Here is a 26,130-nt window from a genome sequence, read left to right as displayed (position 1 = left end):
GAAAATTCACATTTCTATTTTTAGTTCTTCCACATGCAATTCATAAGCAACAGCCCTCCTGAATCAAAGGCACCTCAGCTATGCCACGAGTCAAAAGAATCCCAGCGAATATATTTTTAATAGCATGTTCAGGGAAAATGTGACCAGCTCTGTTCGGCCATATTTTCTGCATTGACTTGGCAGTTAGCATGAGATGAAGGATTTTAAAGACCAAACACTTCAATGAGCCCTGTAAAAAAAACTCCCAAGAACCTGACTGGGGACTTTGTTAGCTTCAAGTAAATATATATGCCATTAAGTACGTTTTAAACACAGAAGCAACTATAACAGGATTTAATTGCTTACTGGTTTTTTTTTTTTTTTACAGGTCAAACACATTTTAGTGTGCTGGGTTAGACCCACTCTTTCTTCATCACATGTACAGAAAAGCAAAGAGTGTGGGTAATCTCTTAAATTTTAAATTCTCACTTGGTATGAGGATAAAACATCCAAGAAACATTTCCTGTGCAAAACACACTAAGCTTAAGTGTAGAAAATACAACGGTGTGGAACTTAAGAGGCTGGTTATAGGATACAAATAAAAACAACCACGTGGCACAGGCAGATTTTTGTTCAGAAAGGCAGATGTTTTGAGTCAATGAGATACAGTTCATTCTTAATTATTCTTCATCGATTTCTTACATGGACAGAACATCATTCTTGCTGCCACTGTTTTGTTTTGATCAGAGGTATGTTTATCTGTAAACATGTACAATTTGTAATTATTGCTATGTCTAAACACTGCATCACGTGTAATGGCTGAATTAAGCTGTGAAACGCATAAATTATGCTGAAAACAATGGTGTTCCAATATGCATCACCAAAGCCAATTTTAAAAAAGTACCTTGTTTCAAATCACAAAGTGAAGCCTTCATAACCCTCGAGGCTTTTTTTAGGTCCCACCACTTTGATTTAGAGATTTGTCTTTTTCTAATTGCATCTCAAGAGTGTTTCGAGCATAGAGAGGGATTATTAACCCTGAAGGAAGTAAAACTGAGTATTTCTTAAACCTCTGGAAGGTAGAGAACATACTTAGCTTAAGAATCTGGAAAGGGTCAAAGGTCTGTCAGTATAGGTGTGACTAAACAGTACATCCATTGGGAGAATACTGGGCTATATTTGTAGAATATACTATAACATTCTACACACACACACACACACACACACACGCACAATCTTCTATAACAGGGTTATAGCTGTTCATATGGAGGCATCTCAAAAATATATTTTGAAGTGATCGAATGTGAGGTGCAGAACAATGAGTACAGCATGATCTAATTCCTGTTAAAATATATGCAAATACATGCTTTATTTTCCCTGGAAGAAATCAGCAAGAAACATTTTACAGAGGAGACAGTTTGGGGAGGGGTTATCAAAAAGGGGCCTTTGCTAATGAATCTACCATCCACATATGGATAGTACTTTCTTTATTTTCTTTATTTCTTTATTCTTTATTTAGTTAAAGTCATAAGGGTGAAGAATCACTATGTGACTCCTGCTATCACCTTTGTATTTAGAAAACTGTTATAAGGTTTTTTTTTTTTAAGCTCTAGAAGAAAGCACAGTGGAAGCTATTACTATACCGAATGGAATTTAAAACTTCAAAACATCAAAGGTTTTTAACGCAAAAAGGGAAACAAGCTAGAAAAAAAAAATGCCTTTAAGTATGATAGACAAAAGGTTATTATCTTTCATATATGAAGAGTTAATATAAACAGATAAAACACTGTGATTGGAAAAAAAAAAAAAAAAGAAAGAAAAACCACCCAGATGATGCCAAAAGATGTTATCAGAGGATTCAGAAAAGAAGCAACACAATTAGGCCACATTTATACAAGAAAATGTTCACATCCACTAGTGAAAATCTTTAGTCACCAGTGACATATTGTTTTCCATTAAATGTTAGTGCATTTTATAGATGATACCCAATGTTGAGGAGGTACAGTGACAAAAATCTTGCATCTGACGTGCCCACCCTCATGCGAAGCATCATAAACGTGTATTGAGATTTAATGACATTCTTTACCTTTGACTCGATGACTCTACTTCGGGGATTACTGCCCAAATAAAAAAGAGTTTTTATAAAGAAATACAGTCATCAGAGAATCACTCACAAAAAATACTGGGAACAAGAGCACAAATGGTTGGATAAACAAAAAGAACACAAAGTTAAAAAAACAAAGGTGAAAAATCACCTTGATGTACTATTATGCAAACATTTTTAATTACTGTATAAATATTAATCACAGGAAATTATATTCATGTTAGCCTAAGTTTAAAAATTGATATTGGAATTATTTACACAATTATAACTACATATTTTTAAAACCTAAGCTTAAGGAGGAAACAAAGCTAAAAGACACAAAGCAAAATGTGTAGTGATTACTTTAGACACCCACCATGAGAAACTTTTTTTTTCTTCTACCCTCCAAATTTTTTATGTTTTTTTGAGTCACTCTCGCTCTGTCACCCAGGCTGGAGTACAGTGGCACGATCTCAGCTCACTGCAACCTCTGCCTCCTGGGTTCAAGCGATTCTCCTGCCTCAGCCTACTGAGTAGTTGGGATTCCAGGTGCACGCCAACACGCTCAGCTAATTTTTGCATTTTTTCAGTAGAGACGGGATTTCACCATGTGAGGCTGGTCTCGAACTCCTGACCTCGTGATCCACCCACCTCGGCCTCCCAAAGTGCTGGGATTACAGGTGTGAGCCACCATGCCTGGCCTGTAAGTTTTTATAAAGAGGAAAAAGTATTTTTATTTTATTTTATTTTTTTTTTTTTTTGAGACGGAGTCTCGCGCTGTGTCACCCAGGCTGGAGTGCAGTGGCGCGATCTCGGCTCACTGCAAGCTCCGCCTCCCAGGTTCAGGCCATTCTCCTGCCTCAGCCTCCGAGTAGCTGGGACTACAGGCGCCCGCCACCACGCCCGGCTAGTTTTTTGTATTTTTAGTAGAGACGGGGTTTCACCATGTTAGCCAGGATGGTCTCGATCTCCTGACCTCGTGATCCGCCCGCCTCGGCCTCCCAAAGTGCTGGGATTACAGGTGTGAGCCACCATGCCTGGCCTGTAAGTTTTTATAAAGAGGAAAAAGTATTTTTAAAAGAGCATAAGGTGTTCATATGAACAGAGATCATACTGTATTCCACCTCTTCTATGAAGAAAATAGTTTTTATCCACAAACTTATCACTCTTCTAAATGTATGTTTAGACTCTTGTACCTTCTGGAATGGTGGAAACAGCAGCAAACTCCTATTGAGCTCTTGCCAGGTTCAAGCATTGTTCTAAGCATTTAACACATATAACTCAATCCTCAGGACCAACACAAACTATTATGATGCCTAAAGTCACACAACTAAGAAGCAGTGGCACAGGGTAGAGCCCAGCAGTCTACTGCAAGAGCTCTTGCAACTAACCACCATATTATAATGCTTCAATTAGAAAACAACACCAAATCCCAACTGTTTCAAGTCAAACTATAAAGCAAATAGAAACAAAATATAAACTAACACTTAAAAATATCTTGTCCTTCCTAGGATTTGGTTAAATGTAATTGAGAAAACTTGATAAGTTGGCAGGCAAGGGAAGACAAACTCAAATGACGGTAAGATGCAAGAAACCACTGTCGGACGGGTGTGATGGCGCGTGCCTGTAATCCCAGCACTTTGGGAGGCTGAGGCAGGTGAATTGCCTGAGGTTAGGAGTTCGAGACCAGCGTGGCCAACATGGTGAAACCCCATCTCTATTAAAAATTTAAAAATTAGCCGGGCATAGTGGTGCATGCCTGTAGTCCCAGCTACTTGGGAGGCTGAGGTAGGAGAATTGCTTGAACCCGGGAGGTGGAGGTTGCAGCGAGCCAAGATCCAGACACTGCACTCCAGCCTGCATGACAGAGTGAGATTCAGTCAAAAAAAAAAAAGAAAAAGGAAAAAACAGAAACCACTGTCATAGCATGGTAAGTAGTGTCCAACAAATGAAGTGCATAAGACATGGTGGTCCAGGGCTGGGCACAGCGGCACACACCTGTAATCCCCGCACTTTGAGAGGCCAAGGTGAGTGGATTGCTGGAGCCCAGGAGTTCGAGACCAGCCCAGGCAACGTGGCAAAATGCTGTCTCTACAAAAAATACAAAAACTAACTGGGCATGGTGGCATGTGCCTGTAGTCCCAACTAATGGGGAGGCTGAGGTGGGAGAATCACCGGAACCCAGAAGGCCAAGGCTGCAGTGAGCTGTGATTGTGCCACTGCACACTCCAGCCTGGGTGACAAGGTAAGACCCAGGCTCAAAAAAATAAACAAAAACAAAAACAAAAAAACTATAGTGTTCCATTAATGCAAATTTAATAAAAATGGCATTGTCAGTCAGTGAGTAGTGTCGCACACAAAAAAGCATAAAATATACATAGTGAAACTTAACAGCCCACAATAAAATGATAATTGTGTCAGATCCGAATTTGCCTTCATTGCAGGGTCTATTAGGGTAAGATTTAGAGCAAGGAAAATCGATGTTCTGGGATACATTCCTAGGGATTACAGAGGCATGCGGCTCTCTGGCTAACGTTAGAATGAATAACCAACGCTCCTCCTCTCCCTCTACTCTGACACGGTGAAAGTGACCAGTAGCACGCTTAGACATGGCTCGGCAGAGCAGGTGTTCTCTCAGCTTAACAATAACTTGATTATGAGTCTGAGCAAATCATGTAAAACTACCCTTCCGTTTTCCCAGCCATAAATCTCTTCCAAGGTCTCAAGAGAGCCCAGCCCAATGCCAAAGGGACAGGCCAGAACAATGCTTCCAAAACTCTAGTTGATGGGCCAGTGGGTCACTGGCAAGTGTCTACCAGTCCATGAATGTCATTTAAACAAAGAAGCCTCTCCCTCATTATAATTTCTAAATGCAAAACACATCTGTGCACACATGCCCACCCCTAGGCCCGCTGAAGTCTTTGTCTGCTCCCTGCCTTTTAAATGGCATTCTAACTTGAAATGCTCCACCTCCCTTCTTCAGGTGGTTAACTGGAAATCAGCCTCTGACACTCAACTGCAGTGTGGCCTTTCCAGGAACCTGTTTCTGAGACCCCTGATGGCGCTCTCCCCACCTTACCTCTACCTGACCATGACCTCCGCTGAGCTATGCACGGGCAGCTCCCGTGCAGTACCAGACCCTGTCTGCCCAGAATTTAGAATATGAAGGGAGAGGAGGTGAGTTGGTGTATTCTGGAAATCAATGGCAACCTGAGACCCACACGACGGTGGGTCAGAGCAGAGGTTCGGGGCTGATACCCCAGAGTTCTCTAACTCTGGCGGAATTCACTTAATTTCCTTTTTTTTTTTTTTTTTTTGAGATGGAGTCTGGCTCTGTCGCCCAGGCTGGAGTGCAGTGGCCGGATCTCAGCTCACTGCAAGCTCCACCTCCTGGGTTTACGCCATTCTCCTGCCTCAGCCTCCCATGTAGCTGGGACTACAGGCGCCCGCCACCTCGCCCGGCTAGTTTTTTGTTTTTTTTTTTACTAGAGACGGGGTTTCAACGTCAACTTCTCCTTCTGAAAACAAAGACAGTAATAATACCTACCTCCTAGGGTTGCTGTGGGGATTAAATGAGATCACCCCTAGGAGGCACTTAGCACCGTCTCTGCGACATGAGAAAATGTCAACATTGTCACCTCTTCTATTATTCTTCAAAAATAGGGAGACTGATATGATGATTAAAACAATAACCTTTATAACATGAAAAACAAGAATCATATGAAAACAATAATAAAGTTGGTAAGTCAAACAACGGCACCCAGGGGAAATATTTTTCTGATTTTATATTTTCCCTTTCCATTACCTTTTTAAAAATTCCTTCTTTAAAAAGAAAGGAAAACAGGAGGGAAGGAAGGACAGAAAGAGTGAGGAGTAAGAGAGGAAGGCTTATTCTACAGGCCTAAAATTCACTACTACTATAACCTAGTACTAATACAATGTTAATAGCATAGACTTCATTTTAGGAATAAGGAGGATCTAAGAAAATTAAACTCTTTAATTTCCTCAACATTTAATATGCTAATAGTAGAAAAGTGCTTCATCAAAGCATCTGTCAGCAAAGAAATCCAGCAGTCATATATTTTTATTATGATGGTATGCACTTTAACGGATGCTGTCTTTAGAGTCAGTGTTCATGTAATCTCTGGTGTTTGGAAATGACTAATTATTTGAATCCTTCCCCAAATGTGAGCAAGTCTATAAATGACAAGAAAGGTAAGGACTACTGCCAGGCAAGGTGACTCGTGCCTGTAATCCCAGCACTTTGGGTGGCCAAGGCAGGAGGATCACTTGAGGTCAGGAGTTTGAGACCAGCCTGGCCAACATGGTGAAACCCCGTCTCTATTAAAAATACAAAAAAAGTTAGCCGGGAATGGTGGCACGCGCTTATAGTCCCAGCTATTTGGGAGGCTGAGGCAGAAGAATCACTTGAACCAAGGAGGCAGAGGTTGCAGTAAGCCAAGATCGCACCACTGCACTCCAACAGAGCAAGACTCCCATCTCAAAAAAAAAAAGGTAAGGACTCCTGAAGAAGAGGCATTTCTTTTCCTCGGAAAGGCTGATCCGTTTGGAAAGTTTTTAGAAAGCCTGATGTACACTGAATTTTCTTTTTCCAGCATCCTTACAAGTTCTGCCTGAGATTTCTCGCAAACAAATAATCCAAACTGAAAGTCAACTCAAAAGAATGACTTGAGCATTACTTTCCACCTACTCATACATATGAAGGAAATTCACAGCTGCAGCCTGCTTTGCTCAGGAGGATCACATTTTTTTTCTGGAAAAATCAAAAGCCACGGTTCCCCCCAAAGTAATTTTCAAATACGCAAATGATTTTCTCCATATGAGGTCAGATTCCATATTTACAAGAATCAACGACATTAACCAAAATCCCAACACAGTTCCCCATGCCCTAGATCATGTATTTTATTTTCCTAGAACTCCTAGTTCAGTACAAACTTCTGTATAGAACAGGTATTCAACAGTGACTGATGACAGTTATCTGTCTAATTTGGTAATCATCTAAATGTGTATCACTGCCACCATCACCACCCGCTGCCACCCTACCTTCAATTGGGTCTTGCCAGTCATTCCAGAGCTAAACTTAAAATTTATATTTAAAAAAAAGCTCTATGCAGAAGACAGGAATTACACAACGTTCATTTGTACTTCTCTTCTATGTGTTTTTTACAGAGCCTGTGTATATCAGCCCCTCATTAAATCACATAAACCCCAGAACAGACCAGGAGGCCTGGATGCCCTCCTTTCTGTCCTCTCATGCACACTAAGAATCCTCACAACCAAGTCAAAGATCTCCAATCAACACTGCATCTTCAGGCCTAGCCCCAAAACCCCTACTCTTCTTAAGTCATACCTTGGAAAGAAAGTTGCTACAAAGCCTGGCAAAAGAATTCCCAGGCCCCAGAAGAATGCCACCAATGTATCTGCCCCACCCCTCCAAAGATGCTTGGCTGAGATGTGGCAGGTGCACAACACTGGGAATGTACTAAATGACATGGAATAATTCACTTTAAAATGACGTTTTCGTATTATGTGACTTTCACTCAATAGGAGGAGGAGGAGGCAGATGAGGAAGAAGAGCAGCATCAGTCATCAGGGCTTGACTCATTAAACCACATCACCCAAAAAGCAGAATGGCACACACAAAACAGAAACCTCCAGAGAGCAGTCTTAATATGACTCCGGTTTCCCCGCCTCCTCACCCTTCTCCCAAGTGTGCTTGTTCAGATTTGCAAAAGTGAAGGGAACCACTGCAATAGGCTGGGTGCTGGGGGCTGCCGGTCTAGGGCAGGACATCCCTTCCTTTTTTTTCCCCCCCAAGATGGAGTCTTGCTTTGTCGCCCAGGTTGGAGTACAGTGGCAGGATCTCAGCTCACTGAAACCTCCGCTTCCTGTGTTCAAGTGATTCTCTTGCCTCAGCCTCCCGAGTAGCTGGGATTACAGGCACACGCCACCACATCTGGCTAATTTTTGTATTTTTAGTAGAGATGAGGGTTCGCCACATTGGCCAGGCTGTTCTTGAACTCCTGACCTCAAGTGATCCACCCTCCTTGGCCTCCCAAAATGCTAGGATTACAGGTGTGAGTCACCACGCCCGACCCATCCCTTCCTAAAGTGGGTGAAACAGGCTCCAAACTCACAATGTCCCTGCAAGCCCACCACCAGTAACCCAGTGCCTCTGTCTTCCTCTGCCCCACAGTCTTCCCCTGCTCCAACATGAACTTTTAGACTCTTTGCTTCTACAAATGTACAGCAAAAGAAAAAAACTTGCTGGTGATAGCTTTTCATTAAATTTAGTCTTTTAATAAACAAAGCCCCAGTATTTTCAGCTAAGGGATTGAGGAAGGAAAAATGTTTTGAAACATTTAGTGCCAAAAATAAAAATAACTCAGAATGTTTCCTTCTTGCTCTCCACGAATAAGTCAGCCCTGCTGGCAGTGGAATCTGGGAATTGTTATCCATGCTGCCACCATCATATAGAGTACACATGCGATCATCTCTGCATTACGCCAGTCACTCTCTTATGGCCTTCCAGGAACTCACACCAGCAGGTGTAACCTGTCCACACTTTCTGGGAACCACTGAAAACATCTTCCTTCCTGCACCTATTCCACCTCCACCATCAGACCTCATGCTCCTCACCATCTATATGCACCCCCTATAGAGGCTAAAGTCAAGGGAGGGTCGGGGCTCGGTTAGAAGTAGTTGGGGCCAGGCGCAGTGGCTCACACCTGTAACCCCAGCACTTTGGGAGGCTGAGGCGGATGGATCACCTGCGGTCAGGACTTTGAGACCAGCCTGGTCAGCATGGTGAAACCCTGTCTCAACTAAAAATACAAAAATTAGTCAGGCATAGTGACAGTTGCCTGTAATTCCAGCTACTCGAGAGGCTGAAATAGGAGAATCAATTGAACCTAGGCAGGATAATTGAGCCACTGCACTCCAACCTGGTGACAGGGTGAGGTTCTGTCTCAAAATAAAAGAAAGAAAGCAGCAGCCAGGGAACCATCAGCTTTGGAAGGTTGGAGTGTTCACTGCCTCAAGGTCAGTGGCGTTCCGTGGCCAGCTCCTACATTAAATGCACAATTGCATCCTGCTGCTAAGCGCCCCTTGCCCACTCTTCCCCCATTTCTGTAAGAATTAGGGGATAGATATGGAGGACAGGAATGTGTACACCAGAAAAACCATATGGGAAAATGACACTGGTTTCCTTTAAAATGCATACTTTAAGATAAAGAACATCACAGGCCAGGCATGGTGGCTCACACCTATAATTTCAGCACTTTGGGAAGCCAAGGCGGGCAGGCTACCTAAAGTCAGGAGTTTGAGACCAGCCTTGCTAACATAGAGAAACCCCGTCTCTACTTAAAAAACATATAAAAATTACCTGGGGATAGTGATGCGTGCCTGTAATCCCAGCTACTCGGGAGGCTGGGGCAGGACAATCACCTGAACCTGGGAGGTGGAGGTTACAGTGAGCTCAGATAGTGGCACTGCACTCCAGCCTGGGTGACAGAGCAAGACTCAGTCTCAAAACAAACAAAAACAAACAAAACCATAAACAACCAAAAAAGCACTTGCCAGGCATCAATTAAGAATTAGCCATGCATGATGGTGCGAACCTATAATCCCAGCTACTCAGGAGGCTGAGGCAGGAGAATGGCTTGAACCTGGGAGGTGGAGGCTGCAGTGAGCTGAGATGGCGCCATCGCACCCTAGCCTGGGAGACAGAGTGAGACTCTGTCTCAAAAAAATAAATAAAATAAAATAAACACGAGAGTTTCTTGAGTTCTTTCAAAATAACCAACCTGCTCTGAGTCCCTTCTACCTGCTCAGCCCTGCGCCAGGCACTGCACAGAGTCCTGGATCATCACATGAAATGTGAGAACGCAGAGAGGACAGTATGTACCTGTGCAGTGATGCTGCCACTCCTAACACATGAGAGGGTCTTTAGAGTTCAACAATGACACATCATCACAGATGTTCTGTGGTTGACTGAGATGCCCGTCAGTCACTCTGGGTTCTACACACTGCACAGACTTCAAAAGCCAAGTGGTGGGAGGGACCAGCTTCATTCATGCTAGAGCAGCCTTGGAGAAGGCAGGCCAAACAGGGGCTCCTAATCCCTCCCTGTTGAAGTCAAGGCTGCCAGCCCCAAGAACAAGGTAAACCTGACAACCATCCCCCAGCAACTAATGTTGCAATCAGAAAAGCTGAACCAGGCTGGGTGCAGTGGCTCACGCCCGTAATCCCAGCACTTTGGGAGGCCGAGGAGGGAGGATCATCTGAGGTAAGGAGTTTGAGACCTGGCCAACATGGTGAAACCCTGTGTCTACTAAAAATACAAAAGTTAGCCAGGCATGGTGGTGCACACCTGTAGTCCCAGCTACTCAGGAGGCTGGGGCAGGAGGATCACTTGAACCCAGGAGGTGGAGGTTGCAGTGAGCCATGACTGTGCCACTGCACTCCAGCCTGGGTGACAGAGCAAGACTCAATCTCAAAACAAAAACAAAAGGAAAAGAAAAGCTGAACCGGACAGGCCTGAGACCTGACCGGGTCTGCCCCAAGCTGACCCTACCTGATGTGCTTTCCACAGAGACTGGAAACACAAAGCAGACCTCCCTCCCCAGGGAACTGGGACGCCAAGGCTGTCAGAGACAAGACAGGGCAGTACTGGGCCTGCACCTGCCCACTGGTTTTCAAAACAAAACAAAGCAAAACAAAATCAAAAGGCATTCTGATGCCCTAATGGATGGATGGTCAGGTGTCCTTAATCAAAAAGAGCTCCCATGGGCGGGGGCGGGGGCTCACCCCTGCAATCCCAGCACTCTGGGAGGCCAAGGCAGGTGGATCATGTGAGGTCAGGAGTTCAACACTAGCCTGGTCAACATGGTGAAACCCCATTTCTACCAGAAATACAAAAATTAGCTGGGTGTGGTGGTGCATGCCTGTAATCCCAGGTACTTGGGAGGCTGAGGCAGGAGAATCACTTGAACCCAGGAGGTGGAGGTCACAGTGAGCCTAGACAGCACCACTATACTCCAGCCTGAGCAACAGAGCGAGACTCAGTCTCAAACAAAAAAAAAAAAGGAGGGGGGGCTCCCATGGATAGAAGCAAGTTAATGGGTAGATGAGAAGACAACCAGAAATATCCAATTCCAGCTTTCCCCACTCATTCCAATCCTATATTATGGAGCTAAAGCCCCTCACCTCTTCACAGACAAAGGGGAATAACTTCAGAGTATGACATAAAATATCTATTAAATAAAAAATGCTGGTTGGGAATGGTGGCTCACATCTCTAATCCCAACACTTTGGAAGGCTGAGAGGGGAGGACCACTTGAGGCCAGGAGATCAAGAGCAGCTTGGGCAACATAGCAAGGCCCTATCCCTATTTCACAAAAAAAAAAAAAAAAGAAAGAAAACAAATTTTAAAGAAAAAGTACTTTAGAAAATTCTAAACCACTTGTGCGGGGACGGACTTGAGAACCTATTCCAGGGTTTAAAGAAAAGGCACCCAACACTTAAAATAATTCAAATACTCCAAAGGCCTTTCTAGCCTTCTAGAATTCTATTCTGCATGGTATTTGTTTATCCTAGTATCTGATTAAGGTTTTGATTTTTACATAAAACAAAGTCCCAGGGAGTTCAGAGGTCTGTTCATAAAAAGAAAAGCCAAGAAGCATCAATATTAATAAAGTTTAACGAAAGAGATATTGAATAACCTTTGTGAAATTAAAAACAATGACTAATTCAATCCAAACAACTAGGTCATGCTCAAATTCCAGTAATTCTAAAACTTAGATATAATAAGGCAAGAATTTTGCTTTGCTTCAGTGGTCAAAATGAAGGACCTATTCAAGGGTAAGACCAGTCATAGAGGCACAATGGGAATGCTGGAGGAACACTGTGAGGGGGAGGGAGTTGGGAAATGAAACAAAGCCAGATAATCATTACAGTACTACCTGGGATTTTCACTGAGTGTGTGAATAACAAAGAAAAAGAAACAGTTCTCAAGCAGGGCATGGTGGCTCAAGCCTATAATCCCAGCACTTTGGGAGGCTGAGGCAGGTAGACTTTGAGACCAGCCTGAGCAACACAGTGAAACCCCATCTCTACAAAAAAAAAAAAAAAACAAAAAAAAAAAAAACAAAAAAAAACCCATAAAAATTAGCCAGGCATTGTAGGGTATTTCTGGAGTCCCAGCTACTCAGGAGACTGAGGTAGGAGGATCATCACCTGAGCCCAAGAGATAGAGGCTGCAGTACGCCATTACTGCCCCAGTGCACTCCAACCTCGGTGACAGAGTGAGACCCTGTCTCAAAAAAAAAAAAAGATATTTCTCACAAAAGACCAAACTATCATTCAGCAAACATCTGAGAGGTTCTGAAGAGGCTACAAAGTCTGGGGTGTGTCTCTGGCTCAGAAGAAGCAAGTGAACAACCTAATCAAAGCGATATCATGACACACCCAAACACCAACAAAACAAGTCAAATATGCTGAGTGTTGTCGGAGAGGTACACTCCGTCTGCAAGAAACTGAAGGACAGAACACATTTGGCAGGAGATATAGAAAGGTATCAAGTTACTGAGTACATGAAAGACAGTAAAGCTAAAGAAAGCCACAAAACTAATTCTATCTACTGATTTGGATTGCTTTCTCATTATTTTTTTAAATGACCTTAAATAATTTGGAGAGTAGGATATTTAGTGAAAATCTGCAGTCAATACAAGTTTGACTCACTAAGACACACTTCCAATTCAACAACACACAGTATTCACTCATCTGCTTAAAAGGAATATCAAAGCACTCGAATCTTGCTGCAGGCCTATGTTCTAACCACCACATCCTAATATATCATCGCTCAACTTCAACAGTGTCAACTTTTCGAGTTTAGAGGTCATATCGGTAGAACAGAATAAAAGCATAAGCAAATACCCCACAAGAAGAAACTTGCTCTAAGACAAGTACACAGGACCAAGTAATGAGAAGGAAAACAGCAAAAGGAAGAGAATCCTGGCTACCTGCTATGAGCAGCAAGTCTGCAAAAACGAAAGGGTACCTGCAGGAAGCAGGTAAAGATTTTCTTTTTGGAGACAGGGTCTTGCTCTGTCGCCCAGGCTGGGGCGCAGTGGCACAGTCTCAGCTCACTGCAACCTCTGCCTCCCAAGTTCAAAGGATTCTCATGCCTCATTCTTCCCAGTAGCCATCACGCCCAGCTAATTTTTTTGTATTTTTTGTAGAGATGGGGTTTCACCAGGTTGATCAGGCTGGGATGGTGGCCAGGATGGAGAAAGCAGGTCAAGGCTTTCACAGTGGCATTTAGGCTTCATCACAGGCCATCTCTGAGTTTCCAAAAGAATCTCCTGTCACTCAACTCATTTGTCTTAAATAAGATGTCTTAAAAAGATAATCATGTTATCAGATTACCTATTTTAAATAAGACAAATACAGGTCATCTCTCTGACAATCTGATTTATTTTTACAAAAAACTTTGAAACTAGTGATTGCTGGCTGTGCGTTTTCCAATCATTTCTTTTTTTTTTAAAGAGACAGGATCAGAGTGCAAAGCTCACCGCAACCTCAAACTCCCATGCTCAAGTGATTGTCCCACCTCAGCCTCCGGACTAGCTGGGACCACAAGTGTGCACGCTCAGCTGGTTTTTTTTTTTTTTTTTGTAGAGACGGAGTCTGGCTACATTGCCCAGGCTGGTCTCGAACCCTGGACTCAAGTGATCGTCCTGCCTCAGCCTCCCAAAGCAAAGGGATTACAGCCATGAGTCACCGCACACTGCCCATTACTTTTCTTGTATAAACCAAAATAAGAAAAGAGAAATTTATCATTATACTTCCTATGGTCAACTACCGTAGGGCAGCTCAGACCAGAAAATCCAATAGCACAAGGCCAAAATAGACTGTTCACATAAAAATATTTTAAAAGATATTAGTGCAAATTTACTTTTTTCTGTATAAAATCAAGGGAGACAGTAATTTACTATTTACTCTTACTTTAACATCCCAAGAAAATTCAAAGTCCAACTTTTTCAGCATTGCATATAAAATTGTTATAGTTTATAGGACAACTTGACACTTTCATAAAACATAAAAGTAACCAATTTTTAATGTCCCCAAAAGCAAAATGACTTCTTAAAAAGACAGAGGTGGCCAAGCGTAGTGGCTCACGCCTATAATCCAAGCACTTTGGGAGACTGAGGTGGGTGGATCACCTGAGGTGAGGAGTTCAAGACCAGCTGGGCAACCCGGCGAAACCCCCGTCTCTACAAAATACAAAAATTAGCTGGGTGTGGTGGTACATGCCTCTAATCCCAGCTACCTGGGAGGCTGAGGCAGGAGAACCGCTTGAATCCAAGAGGTGGAGGTTGCAGTGAGCCAAGATCACGCCACTGCACTCCAGCCTGGGCAAGAGAGCAAGACTCCATCTCAAAAAACAAACAAACAGAAAAACACGAAAAGACAAAGGCTACCAATAGATTCAAAGGGTTTCTGCTGAATTAATATATATTTTAATAATCTACATATTCAATGAATCTATTTTTAATGTATGCTCTACTTAAACACTCAACATAATTCTGTTCCTACATCTAGCTTTTATTTCTAACTCATTATTTTAACTCTTACCAAGTCTTTTGCAACTGTAACTATTACTAACAAATGATGGCAATCACAGAAAAATACAGAAGAGGAAAATGTTTTTTGCATCTTCTTAATGTAATGAAAAATGTACTATAATCATCTGTTCTACTCTTCTATGCCCTCTGCTACTTTTGAAAAACAACACAATTCAAAAAAAAACAAAAAGACTATAAATAAGACAAATATTTACCAATACTTGTATGTATATATTTTATAATTGTGTTCTAAAAACAACTGATGATTTATTCCCATTCAATATATAATTTTACACTTTTTCAATCATTTGTTTTCCACGTTGAAAAAAAAATCTCTTCCTTATAGCCTTGATTGCCAAACCAGGTGTGCCTCATTTGAAAGGCAAATAGACAAAACAACAAGACAAGCGGTTTGTTTCTGCATCTCAGTACAAGCTTGTCTGTGGAATTTATGACTGGTAAAAATCAAACATAAAGAGCTGAGGTTAGAAAACAAAAAACAAAAACCAGTCTCATTCCTTACTCCTCGAAGTTCTTAGAAGATCTTTACTTGCTCAATAACCTATGTCTCTCCTTTTGTTGTTAGTAACATTTGTTTTAATTACTTTGGTTTAAGAATGGCTTCAGGTAGCTCCTTCAGTAAACTACCCTGTGAATGTGTAACTCCCAGTCACTTTATTCAATTTGGTATCACAATAAAGAAGTATCTTGCTTCCATGAATAACACACATTGACAAATATAAAACAAACTGAAGAGTCTACCAAGTCATGGACTGTGACAAGATTCCAGATAAACATACAGAATGGACGGCTCAGTTGACTGGTAACTGAATACAGTGGCTTTTTTCATGCTGAAGAATTAAATTCAACCTAGATCTAGGGCAACGGAAAGATGTCACCTTCGGAAATATTGGTATTCAATTCCTTCCTGATACTATTACCAGCTGCATTCTTGTTGTCCCCCTCTGACCAGGACAAAGATCAGAGTGGGACACAGTCTGCCATTTCGTCACCCCTCCGTGTCCCCTGGGGGTGAGGACCCAGGTGAGAAACGTGCAAGGATGCTATCGTTCTGTCTGGTTTGTGCTTAGGACACTTGGAATGTTGTTAACCAAGCCTGCTCCACAAAAAACAACACACCACAACAACAACAACAACAAAAACAGTTGTTTAAAGAACTACAAAGGATGAGGAAATGGACATGCTCCCAACTAAAAACTAGTTTGATACCAATTAACCAGGCTCAAAAAAAAAAAAAAAAAAAAAAAATCCCATACAAGTAAAAGGCAAAACTTATGGAGACAGTAAAAAGATCTGTGGTTGCCAGGATCGAGGGGAATGAATTGGCAGAGCACAGAGGATTTTTAAGGCAGTAAAACTACTCTGTATGATACTATAATGGGGGATACAGGTCATTGGACGTTTGTCCAAACCCACAGAACGCCCAACACAAAGAGTAAACCCTGTGTAAACTATGAACTTTGGCTGATACTGATGTGTCACTGCAGGTTTATCAACTGAAACAAATGTACTGCTCTGGCGGGAGATACTGATGTCGGTGAAGCTACACATGTGGGGAAGGGGATATATAGGAAATCTCTGTACCTTCTGTTCAGTTTTGCTATAAACTTAAAACTGCTCTAAGGAAAAAAAAAAAGAACTTCAAAAAAAATACCAGACAACTAGTCCTGGAATTCTTCCACTTGCTTATGATGGCTTAAAAAAGAAAACAAAAAAAAAAAAAGCCTACTGGAAAACACTCCCCAGAAAACTCTTAGCTTTTTGTCCCTTCCATCTCAATTATTAAGCACCCAGAAAGCTTCATTTGCTTAACACTTACCAAAAAACAAACCTTAAGACGTCTATAAAACTCGAAATTGCCAGGAAATTCCCGAGGAAACGCCCCTCAAAGGTTTCAGTCATCTATCTTCCATGCCCGAGTGGGCGGACGCGAGCAGCAGCCCCAGGATTTAGTCATGCATTACAGTCTGAAATTTTTGTCTTTAGTCATCCATCGTTCACTCCAATTACAAAAGATCTTCTCTGGAATTTCTTAAGAAAAGTGAGCGGTAATTTTTACTTTCTAATTACACACTCTGAATGTAAGCAGAGTGCTTAAATGCTTGAGGCAATGGATACCCCATTTTCCATGATGTGATTTCTAGGCACTGCAAGCCTGTATCGAACATCTCACGGACCCCATAAATATACACACCTAGGTACCCACAAACATTTAAGTTTTTTTAAAAATTGTGACACTGGACACTTGAAACTCAAACTCATCTACCCCTTCGAGATGTGTCTAATAAACACTTTAGCCAAGGCTCAGTAAGAAGCTAACATCAGACACTGCCCAGCATCTGTTCAATCACCTGAAATTTCCTTCTACCAAATGTGGGCTACATCGACAAGAGGGGAAAGGAGATGGCAAATGTTGTGACTGAAACCCATTTGGGAAGTTCGAGTCTATTAGGAGAGGATGACACTTGTGCCTGCATTTCATAATGCTCAGGTACTTACTGCCTTTTGATCGCCTCCAAATCTCCCTGTTTTCCTTATGCAGCTTTCCTGGAGAACCCATGAAGTTAAATAAACATAAGCCAAATGAGAACCAAGTATCTTCAAGAACCCCTTCCCTCTCTCCGCTTACCTGGAAAAGCATGTGGGTTGGGCGATCCTCTCTTAAGGCACTTAGAACAGAGAATGTGCACGGTGTAGTGCAGTCCAGGCCATTCCTGAAGGAGGACATTCAGTTCCTCTACCAAGGGGGTTATGGCTTGCCATGCGGTCCATATATTTGGTAGTGATGCATGGCTAGCAATGGACAGGGTGTCTGGCTGCAGGACTCCCTTGGCAGGTCTGTAACTCACCACCACAGGAACTTTCCCTCTATAGGCAAAGATCTGAAATTTACCATCCGACCTGTGCACCACGTGGCTGTTGATCTGGACACTGTACCGTGCAAACAACCCAGGTGGAAAGGTAAAAGGAAAGCTATATTCAATCTGCAACTGCTCAGCCACAAAAGACTGCCCAGCTAGGTTGGTCCCATTAATCCAGGCTTCTGCATGGGGCACCTCGTTCTGCACGTAGCATGGGAACTTGTACCAAGCTGTGGACCCATTCAAAGGCTTGCCCTTGGGTTTATTGAGGCAGTAACAGAGTCCCATCTTCTCCAGCAGCTCCAGCAACAGCTGCAAGTCCTGCTGGGCCTGGACATGAGGCTTAAGCAGCAACCGAATGACATGAGCTGGCAAGAGCCCGTGCAACAGAAAGCCCTCCACATATTGATGGAGCTGGGTGGCCCGGAGCAGTTCCTGGCTCGGGGTGGGCAGCGCCAGGGGCGGGGAGCTTTCCCCCTCCGCCTTGCCCTCTCCACTGGTCCCTAGGAGCAGCTTATGCAGCAGCAAGGAGGGATCCCTCTGGAAGAAGACATTGAGGATGTCGATGAGGCGGGTGAGGTTATGGAAGACGTGCTCCTTGAGGGCCGGACTGTCCTCAAAGTAGAGTAGCTTGCCGCTCTCATGCAGGTAGGAGAGGGCACTCTGCAGTCGGTCCTCGGTCAGACCCGCCTGCAGGCCCAGGCGCGCCGAGTCCCACCAGCTTAGCCACAGTCTCTGGGCCTGAGGTGGCTGGAAATGCAGTTCCTCCAGCACCTGCCAGGATCGAGGCAGTACTCTGTGTAAGTTGGGGAAGATTTCTCGGTGCTCAGCAACTGACAGCAACTTGTCCCGAAGGCGTTGTAAGTGGCGCGGGTCCCTGCAGCTAACAGGCAACACGGGGGAGAGGATCTGCAGCCGGTGGTTGAGCAGGTATTGGAAATGGGCCTTGCGCCGTCGAAGGTTCTTGTCCGAAACGCCGTAGTAGGCTGCGTGGGGGCTGGCAGAGCGTAGCTCGAAGTCCCGGGCCAGTGCCTCATCCACCACCTGGGCCAAGCGGCTCAGCCCCTCCGCGTCGTGCTTCTCCTGCAGGGCGATCTGGCGGTGAATGTCCAGACACTTCTCCTCCAGCTCGCGCTCTCCGCACAGGTCCGCGTGGGTGCCCACGATGCACACTACCGCATGGGGCACTCTCGCCCCGACCCGATGCAAGAAGGAGCCCACGGTGGTGGGAAAGCGGCGAGGCTCATAGGTGGCCAAGTTGACCACCAGCACGTATAGGGCGCCTGGGGACAGGAAGAAGGGCTGGATCACCTCGTAACTTTCATCCCCAGCTAAGTCATACACGATGAACCGCAGTCCCCGGGAGGCATCGGCCGTCCAGCTGGTCACCTCGATGCCCTTGCTCACAGGGGGAGGTGATGGTGGGTAGCACTTCTCCTTGTCCCCTCCTCCTGGACATCCCTCCACTCTCTCCTCGGTGAGGCAGTGGCGCAGCAAAGTCTTTCCTGCAGCCTTATGCCCCATCAGGAGCAGCTTGAGCCGGGGCTGCACTGCCGGCTGGGAATGAGCCAGTTCCTTCTGGTAGGCTGCGATGTAGGGGATCCCCTTCATGCAGACCTCGTAGGGTGGCTGGATCAGTGGGTTGTCCTTGATCTTCCACAAGCCCACCCGGGAGAGCTGGCCAAAGTTGTCGGGCAGCACCGCGATCTGGTTCCCCTGCAGCACGAGCTCCTCCAGTCCCGTCAGCTCCACGATGGAGTCCGGCAGGTAGCGGATGCGGTTATTATCCAGCCACAGGGTGAGAAGCCGGCCCAGGCCCGAGATAAGGGATGGCACCGAGGTGAGCTGGTTGCGACTAAGATAGAGCTCCTCCAGACCAGCCAGGGGCAGCAGCGCGGCAGGGAACTCCTCCAAGAGGTTGGAAGAGAGGTTGAGCATTTTGAGCCGCTGCAGGCGGCTGAACTGGGCGGGCAGAGCCTGCAGTCCGTTGTTGTCTAGCATGAGGCTCTCCAAACTGGCCAGCTCGCAGAAGCCGGCGGGCAGCGTGCCAAGCTCAGCTCCACTCAGCCAAAGAATCTTGAGGGCACACAGGGCACTGATATCCTCAGGCAGGCCTCGCAGTCGGTTGCTGGACACGTCCAGCTCCTCCAGAGCCACCAGCTGCAGCAGCTGTCGGGGGAAGGCAGTGAGCTGGTTGTGATCCACGTCCAGGGTGCGCAGGCGGGAGAGGCAGGAGAGGGAGTCGGGCAGGTGCGTCAGCCGGTTAAAGCTGACATCCAGCTCCTCCAGGTGGGCGAGAGCGCCCAGCTGGGCGGGCAGAGCGGGCAGCTGGTTGTGGCTGAGGTTGAGCTTCCGCAGCTCCCTCAGAGCACTCACCACCTCCGCGCCCAGGGCGGTCAGCCGGTTGTGGCTCACGTCCAGCTCGGTGAGGTGGTGGCCGAGCTCGGCCACTGCCGGGGGCAGCCGGGCGAAGCGGTTCCTGCGCAGGACCAGGACGCGCAGGCTGCCCAGCGCCGACCCCAGCCCCTCGGGTACCTCCTCCAGGCCGTTGTTCCCCAGGTTCAGCGCCTCAATGTCTCCGAGGTTGGCCGGCAGCACGAGCTGGGGGGAGGCGGGTGACTCGAGCGCGTCGGCCCCGGCCCCGGGGCAGGCCCCGGCGGCGCTGAGCGTGAGCTGGCGCAGGTTGCTCCGCAGCTTCCTGGCACGCAGGGCGGCGTCCCGCCACAGCCTCGCCGTCTTCAGGTTGCCACTGTCCATCCCAGCCATGGCGGGGCCCCGGGCCAACAGCCTCACGCGGTCGCGGGAGCCCGCAGCTACATGCCGCGCCGCGCCCCGGGCCCTCCCGCTCTTGGCGGCCAGCGGCCGCGGGTCCTAGCGCAGCCAGTGGCCGAGCGCCCGCGGCTGGGGGGCGGCGGCGGCGACGGCTACGCGAGCGGCTCTGGGGGGCGCCGAGCGCGTGCAGGGCAGCTCGCATTCTCCCTGCGGCCGGGCCATGGGCGCGCCGGGCAGCAGGGCCGCCGCCCGCGCGCCGCGGAGGATGCCTGCTCCTCCTCCCTCTCCGCCTGCCGCGCGGCGCCTCGGGGTGCCCGGCTCCGGCCCCGCTACCCTCGCAGCCGCGGCCCCGCGGCCGGCAGCAGCGTCGCCTCCTCAAGCTCCTGGGGGAGGGCGGCGCTCGGCCCGGCGGCGGGCATGCTGCGGGCGCAGGGCCGGGGCGCAGCCGCGGGGAGGGGGCGGCGGCGCCTCCTTGTCTCGGTTTCCCCGGGCTCGGGCGGGAGCGCGGGCGCCGCGTCCCCGGCGCTGGGAGGGCGCGATTGGGAAGCGGCAGCGCCGCCCGCCGGAGCGGCCCCCACGTGACCGGTGGAGGCGCCGCGTTTTCCCGGCACCGCCCCGGGGGCGGGAGCTGCGGAGGGCGCCGGGTGCGGGGTCGGGGGCGCCGGGCGGGGGGCGCCGGGCGGGGGGCGGGACCGCGCCCGGGACCGCGCTGAGGGGGGTGGTCGTCCCCGCAGTGAATGTGGGGCTTCGGGGTTCTGGTTGTGGGTTCGCCCGCGCCTGGCTCTTTGTTGGCCCCCAGTCTCTAAGGATTTCTTTTTCTTGTTCTCTAATGCGTCGGATTTGCCGGCTTCCCTTACTCATCCTTTACCTGCTCACCTGCCACTCGCCCTGCATCCATGCCGTAGTGGAACTGGCAGAACTCGGGGGCCCTGGGTATCGTCAAGGAGCTTAAGACAAGAGTGTGGTTAAACAAAAGCAGAATAGGCAACCATTCATTCATTCATTTGGTAACTATTTCCTGAGGCCCTATTACGTGTTGAGCATGAGACAGGAGTAATGCAGGGTGGTCACAGGAGAAAAAAAAATTCCAGGCAGCAGTTTCACTTGACTAGAGTCTATGGGCTGATACGACCCTGAAGACCAGGGTGTGTACCAGGCGGGCTAAGACTGGCTGGACGCAACGTGGTCCTGGATTTGACTTAGGTTTCTCCTAAGACTTCATTATATGCTCTTTAACATCCTAAATCACACCAGTGCCATGACAGTTCCGGGGACACCCATAATTGAAGTAAAAATGGGTGGCACCACAGTCCCGAAAAATCGCCACACTTTTCCAGGAATTTTCATGAGTATTTCACCCCTTGGTTAAAGAAACCCATAGAGGTAGCAGCCCCAAGCCCCGTTTGCGTGACCCTCTCTTGAGTACACCCACAATCCTTTTTCCTGAGTGTGTACTTTTCTCTTTGCAATAAATCTCCATATTGTCACTATTTTCTGAGTTGTCTTTGAACTCATTCTCTGGATAGTGTCAAGAGCCTGGACATTGGCTGGGGTCAAGGTCGCACTGGCGTTAGAGGATCTCCCTCAGCCCACCGGTATCAAACCTACTAAAACACAGGTTTTAACCCCCCTGGGGAAGGTTTTTGAGCAGGTGACCCGCCAGCCTAAAGGAGGGTTGTTAAGATGGCGGGGACACAAGGTGTTTTATCTGGGGGTATCCCGTTTATCTTCACAACAACCCTGTGAAACAAATACTATATCCCCAGTAATACAGTACATGTTGCTCTGTGGATTCAAGAAAACAGCTATTGCAGGAAACACTCACAGTCCATTTTTCAGCTGAAATGCTTACTTTTCTTGCTGTTAGGAAATGTTTTTTTGAGCTCACATCTATGCTAAGTCAATAATTTCTCCCGAACTTATGAAAGCCTGGAAACCCACCAAGACTCCCAATGTCACCCCCATCATTCCCTTCAGGTTGGTTGATAAGGAAGCAAATAGTTTTCAGGGACGAAAACTGCATTTAATTGATTAAAGGCACCACTTGACCCAATGCAGCTCTACCCGACATGCGCTATGGCTGTCATTTGGGTACCCATATTTGGTGCAGTAACGTGAGAAGTTTGTGTTTCCAAAGAGAGCACCTGAACATCTGAGGCTGGAAATCCACCCCAGTGATGGTTATCAGGCTGCAGGGACTACATGCTGTAACTGGAGGATGTTCCCCAGTTCTGCTGGGACCCGAGGCTCTGACACCACAGGTGAAATGTGAGTAAGTGAACAGTGAGAGCTGATCTGTGTTCACTCTGAAGGACTTCCCAAGAGTTCAAATGGCTCAGGGTGGCCCTACCCACACTCCCTCCCAGAGACAGTCAGAAATTTACAAAAAATATTCTGTTTTATCTAGGCTGACCTTTTATTCCCCCCACAGAGGAGGAAATGGGCTCAAAGTGACTTCTCAATCAGCCAGCAAGGTAGAGGCAGGACTGCTAACTCCCCATGTGCAATGTATTCCCCTGTGATTATCACCTGTACTCACACTGTTCTTGAGCCAGACCCCAAATTCTCCATCCTGCAGCTCCTTCTAACACAAATTTGAACTCAGCCTGGGTAAGGAGACAAGTAGGCATCATATCACCATCCTACACCACCTTACAGGATTATATCTCAATAACTGCTAACTGTTCCTCTTTAGAAGCCATCAGAAAATTATACTTCCTTCTGCAGAAGCTGGAATCAATTGAAAAAATGAAAACCCTTGCTTCAGCCGCACATATACTAAAATTGGAATAATACAGAGAGGATTAAGCATGGCCCCTGTGCAAAGATGACATGCAATTCATGGTGTTCATTTTTTAAATAATATTTTTATTTTAAAAATTATTTTAAAAAAGAAAAATGGCCGGACATGGTGGCTCATGCCTGTAATCTCAGCACTTTGGGAGGCTGATGTGGTGGATCACTTGAGGCTGGGAGCTCGAGACCAGCCTGGCCAACATGTCAAAATCCTGTCTCTACTAAAAATACAAAAATTAACCAGGCGTGGTGGTGTGCACCTGTAGGTCCCCCAGCTACTCAGGAGGCTGAGGCACGAGAGTTGCTTGAAACCAGAAGGCAGAGGTTGCAGTGAGCCAAGATCACACCACTGCACTTCAGCCTGGGTGACAGAGTGAAACTTTGTCTCTAAAGAAAATTATACTTTCCTTTCTTTCTTTCTTTCTTTCTTTTTTTTTTTTTTTAGAGATGCGGTCTTGCTTTGTTGCCCAGACTGGTCTCAAACTCCTGGGCTCAAGCAGTCCTCTTGCTTCTGCCTCCTGAGTAGCTGGGATTATAGGCATGAGCCACCCTGACCAGCTTATACTTCCATTTTAAATGTCCTTGGAAAACTGTACTCTTCCTTTGTCAGGAGATCATCTATAATTTGCTTTATGTGATAAAAAGAACTGGATAGGACCCTGCGCTAGGGCCTCAGCCCACACTGAAACCCCAAAGCCAGGTGTGAATAGTAAGTTGCAGCTGGGTGTGGTGGCTCACACCTGTAATCCCAGCAGTTTGGGAGGCCGAGGTGGGTGGATCATGAGGTCGGGAGTTCGAGACCAGCCTGGCCAACATGGTGAAACCTTGTCTCTACTAAAAATACAAAAATTAGCTGGGCGTGGTGGCAGGTGTCTGTAGTCCCAGCTACGCAGGAGGCTGAGGCAGGAGAATCACTTGGACTTGGGAGGCGAAGGTTGCAGTGAGCCATGATCATGCCACTGCACTCCAGCCTGGGCAACAGAGCAAGACTCCATCTCGGAAAGAAAAAAAAAAAAAAAGAAAGAAATGATTCATGAAAGTATCATCTTTTTTGTTTTTTCACTGAGGCAGGGTCTGATTATGTTGCCCGGGCTGGTCTCGAACTCCTATGCTCAAATGATCCTCCCAAGTATCAACCCAGGCAAGCACTCCTGCTGTGAGCACCTAACCTGGACCTCCTCTCACCATGCTGTAGCCCTTGTGCTTAAGTTTCTGATGGGCCAAGGGGGTATATCCCCTCCACCTTCTAGAACACGCATGGTATGGAGGACCCTGAATTCCCAATGCAAATAGCATCAAGCCTGAATGGGGAGCATGGGGCAGTCTCCCATAGTCATTCAAAAGAAGTTGTTGAGGTGGGCATTCCTAGGCCTGGGGGTTGTGCAGCAGCTTGACCTCAGCTGTGTGCCCACGAAATTTCTTCTCTGTGCTGGATGAAACCCAGGCTAGGGTGAGTACTGTGAGTGCGCCACATCTGTCAGAGTGATGTGACACATTTAGATATTTAGGCATGTGGCATGTGGGCCTTCACGTACACCCTTTCCCCAGGCCCTGCAAAGGATAAGCGTGGCCCTGCGAATGGTAGGGTTTTTCTAAAAGCAAAAACAACAACAACATTGTTTGGAGAAGTGGAACTCTATTATAAGTTTTCTTGCCTTAGAGGTCTATCCAGTGTCATGGATCTGATCTGTAAACTTTCCAAAACCTTTTCAGGTGAAGCCTTTTAATGTATCCTGTTTTCTAACTCTTAGATTGTTTTCTGTTTCGTTGCTGCCTTATGATAGCAAGAACATTCCAGGAACATTGACTTTCTCCCAGAATCTAGACCCTCTCTGCAAGGACAGAGTCATTTAGGAGAGTGGAGATTACATGGAAAGAGGTTGTGTCTTGAGTGAGGCCTTAAAACATGGCTGTTTAGAGGGGAGAATCCTAGATGCTCCAGACAAGTGTCTTTTTATCAAGAACAGCCTGGATTGGCCATGTGTGCTGGCTCACGCCTATAATCCCAACGCTTTGGGAGGTAGAGGTGGGCGGATCACTTGAGGTCAGGAGTTCAAGACCAGCCTGGCCAACATGGTAACACCCCGTCTCTACTAAAAATACAAAAATAAATAAATAAATAAATAAATAAATAAACAAACTAGCCAGACATGGTGGTACTCTCCTGTAATACCAGCTACTCAGGAGGCTGAGGCAGGAGGATTGCTTGAACCCAGGAGGCAGAGGTCGCAGTGAGCCAAGATCATGCCACTGCACTCCAGCCTGGGCAACAGAGTGAGACTGTGTCTCAAAAAAAAAAAGTCTGAACGGAGGTGGGCAAGAGTACTTTGTTCCTGTCCTTTGCTCTGTCAACAAGCCCCAAGTAAACGTTCATCCTGGTTTCTTTTGCTCTGTCTTCAGCATATTCAATCAACCTTCTTCCATCTTGACTGATTTCTCTTGACCTTGCTAATGCCCTAGCTACTGTCTGACTTTACTTCCTTTCTCTGTCAAATATCTTCCATAATTGGTCTATGCTAGTCTGACTCCTCTCCCCTGGCTCCCTCCTTGGACCAGTCCAGGAAACTGGTTTCCATCCCCACCATGCCATCAGCCTTTCCCTCTAAAATGTCAATTCCCCCTTTCTCCTTCCTTGACCTCCCATCACTGAAAATGTTAAACAACTTTCTTTGGAAACTTTCTCCTTTCTTGGTCTATAGGATATTTGGTGTCACTTTAAGGTTTGAGTTTTCAAAAAGAGTCCCTGTAAAGGCTAATTATTTCATTCTAGGGATCAAGTTTGCAATTAGAGTAAGTGCTACCAAATGAAGCACTGTAACCACATGGGCAGAGTGGCCAGGATTTGCCTAGATAACGATGGCTTCTTAGGAGGACATTTAGTCAGTGCTTTTTCCACTTATATTTATATTATTCTATTTCTATTAAAGATGCATTTTGAAAATCATATGAGTGCTCTTTTGCACTGAATTTT

The 26,130-nt window shown here is 46.3% G+C and overlaps 1 protein-coding gene and 1 pseudogene across 4 annotated transcripts in view; one reads left to right on the top strand and one right to left on the bottom strand.

The window, feature by feature from the left end:
• Positions 1-20,914, bottom strand: part of MFHAS1 (malignant fibrous histiocytoma amplified sequence 1) — a 109,033-nt gene extending 88,119 nt beyond the window's left edge. For 2 of the 4 annotated variants that reach the window (XR_004185734.1, XR_004185733.1), the window contains exon 1: positions 17,360-20,434. Coding sequence is in view for 2 of the 4 variants with exons in the window: in XM_031669359.1 (XP_031525219.1) it covers positions 16,691-16,761; positions 17,360-20,357 (3,069 nt within the window). In the remaining 2 variants the exon portion in view is untranslated. Of the gene's footprint in view, positions 1-16,034; positions 16,762-17,359 lie in introns of those variants that run through there. The other 2 variants (XM_031669359.1, XM_031669357.1) reach the window with 2 other exon arrangements.
• Positions 20,915-23,121: 2,207 nt separating this feature from the next.
• Positions 23,122-23,220, top strand: LOC116268707 (annotated as a pseudogene).
• Positions 23,221-26,130: the final 2,910 nt, after the last annotated feature.

The sequence above is a fragment of the Papio anubis genome, chromosome 8 (assembly GCF_008728515.1).
Source record: "Papio anubis isolate 15944 chromosome 8, Panubis1.0, whole genome shotgun sequence".
NCBI lineage: Eukaryota > Metazoa > Chordata > Mammalia > Primates > Cercopithecidae > Papio > Papio anubis.
The sequence above is the reverse complement of the archived record's forward strand: the minus strand, read 5'-3'. Positions and strand labels throughout refer to the sequence as shown.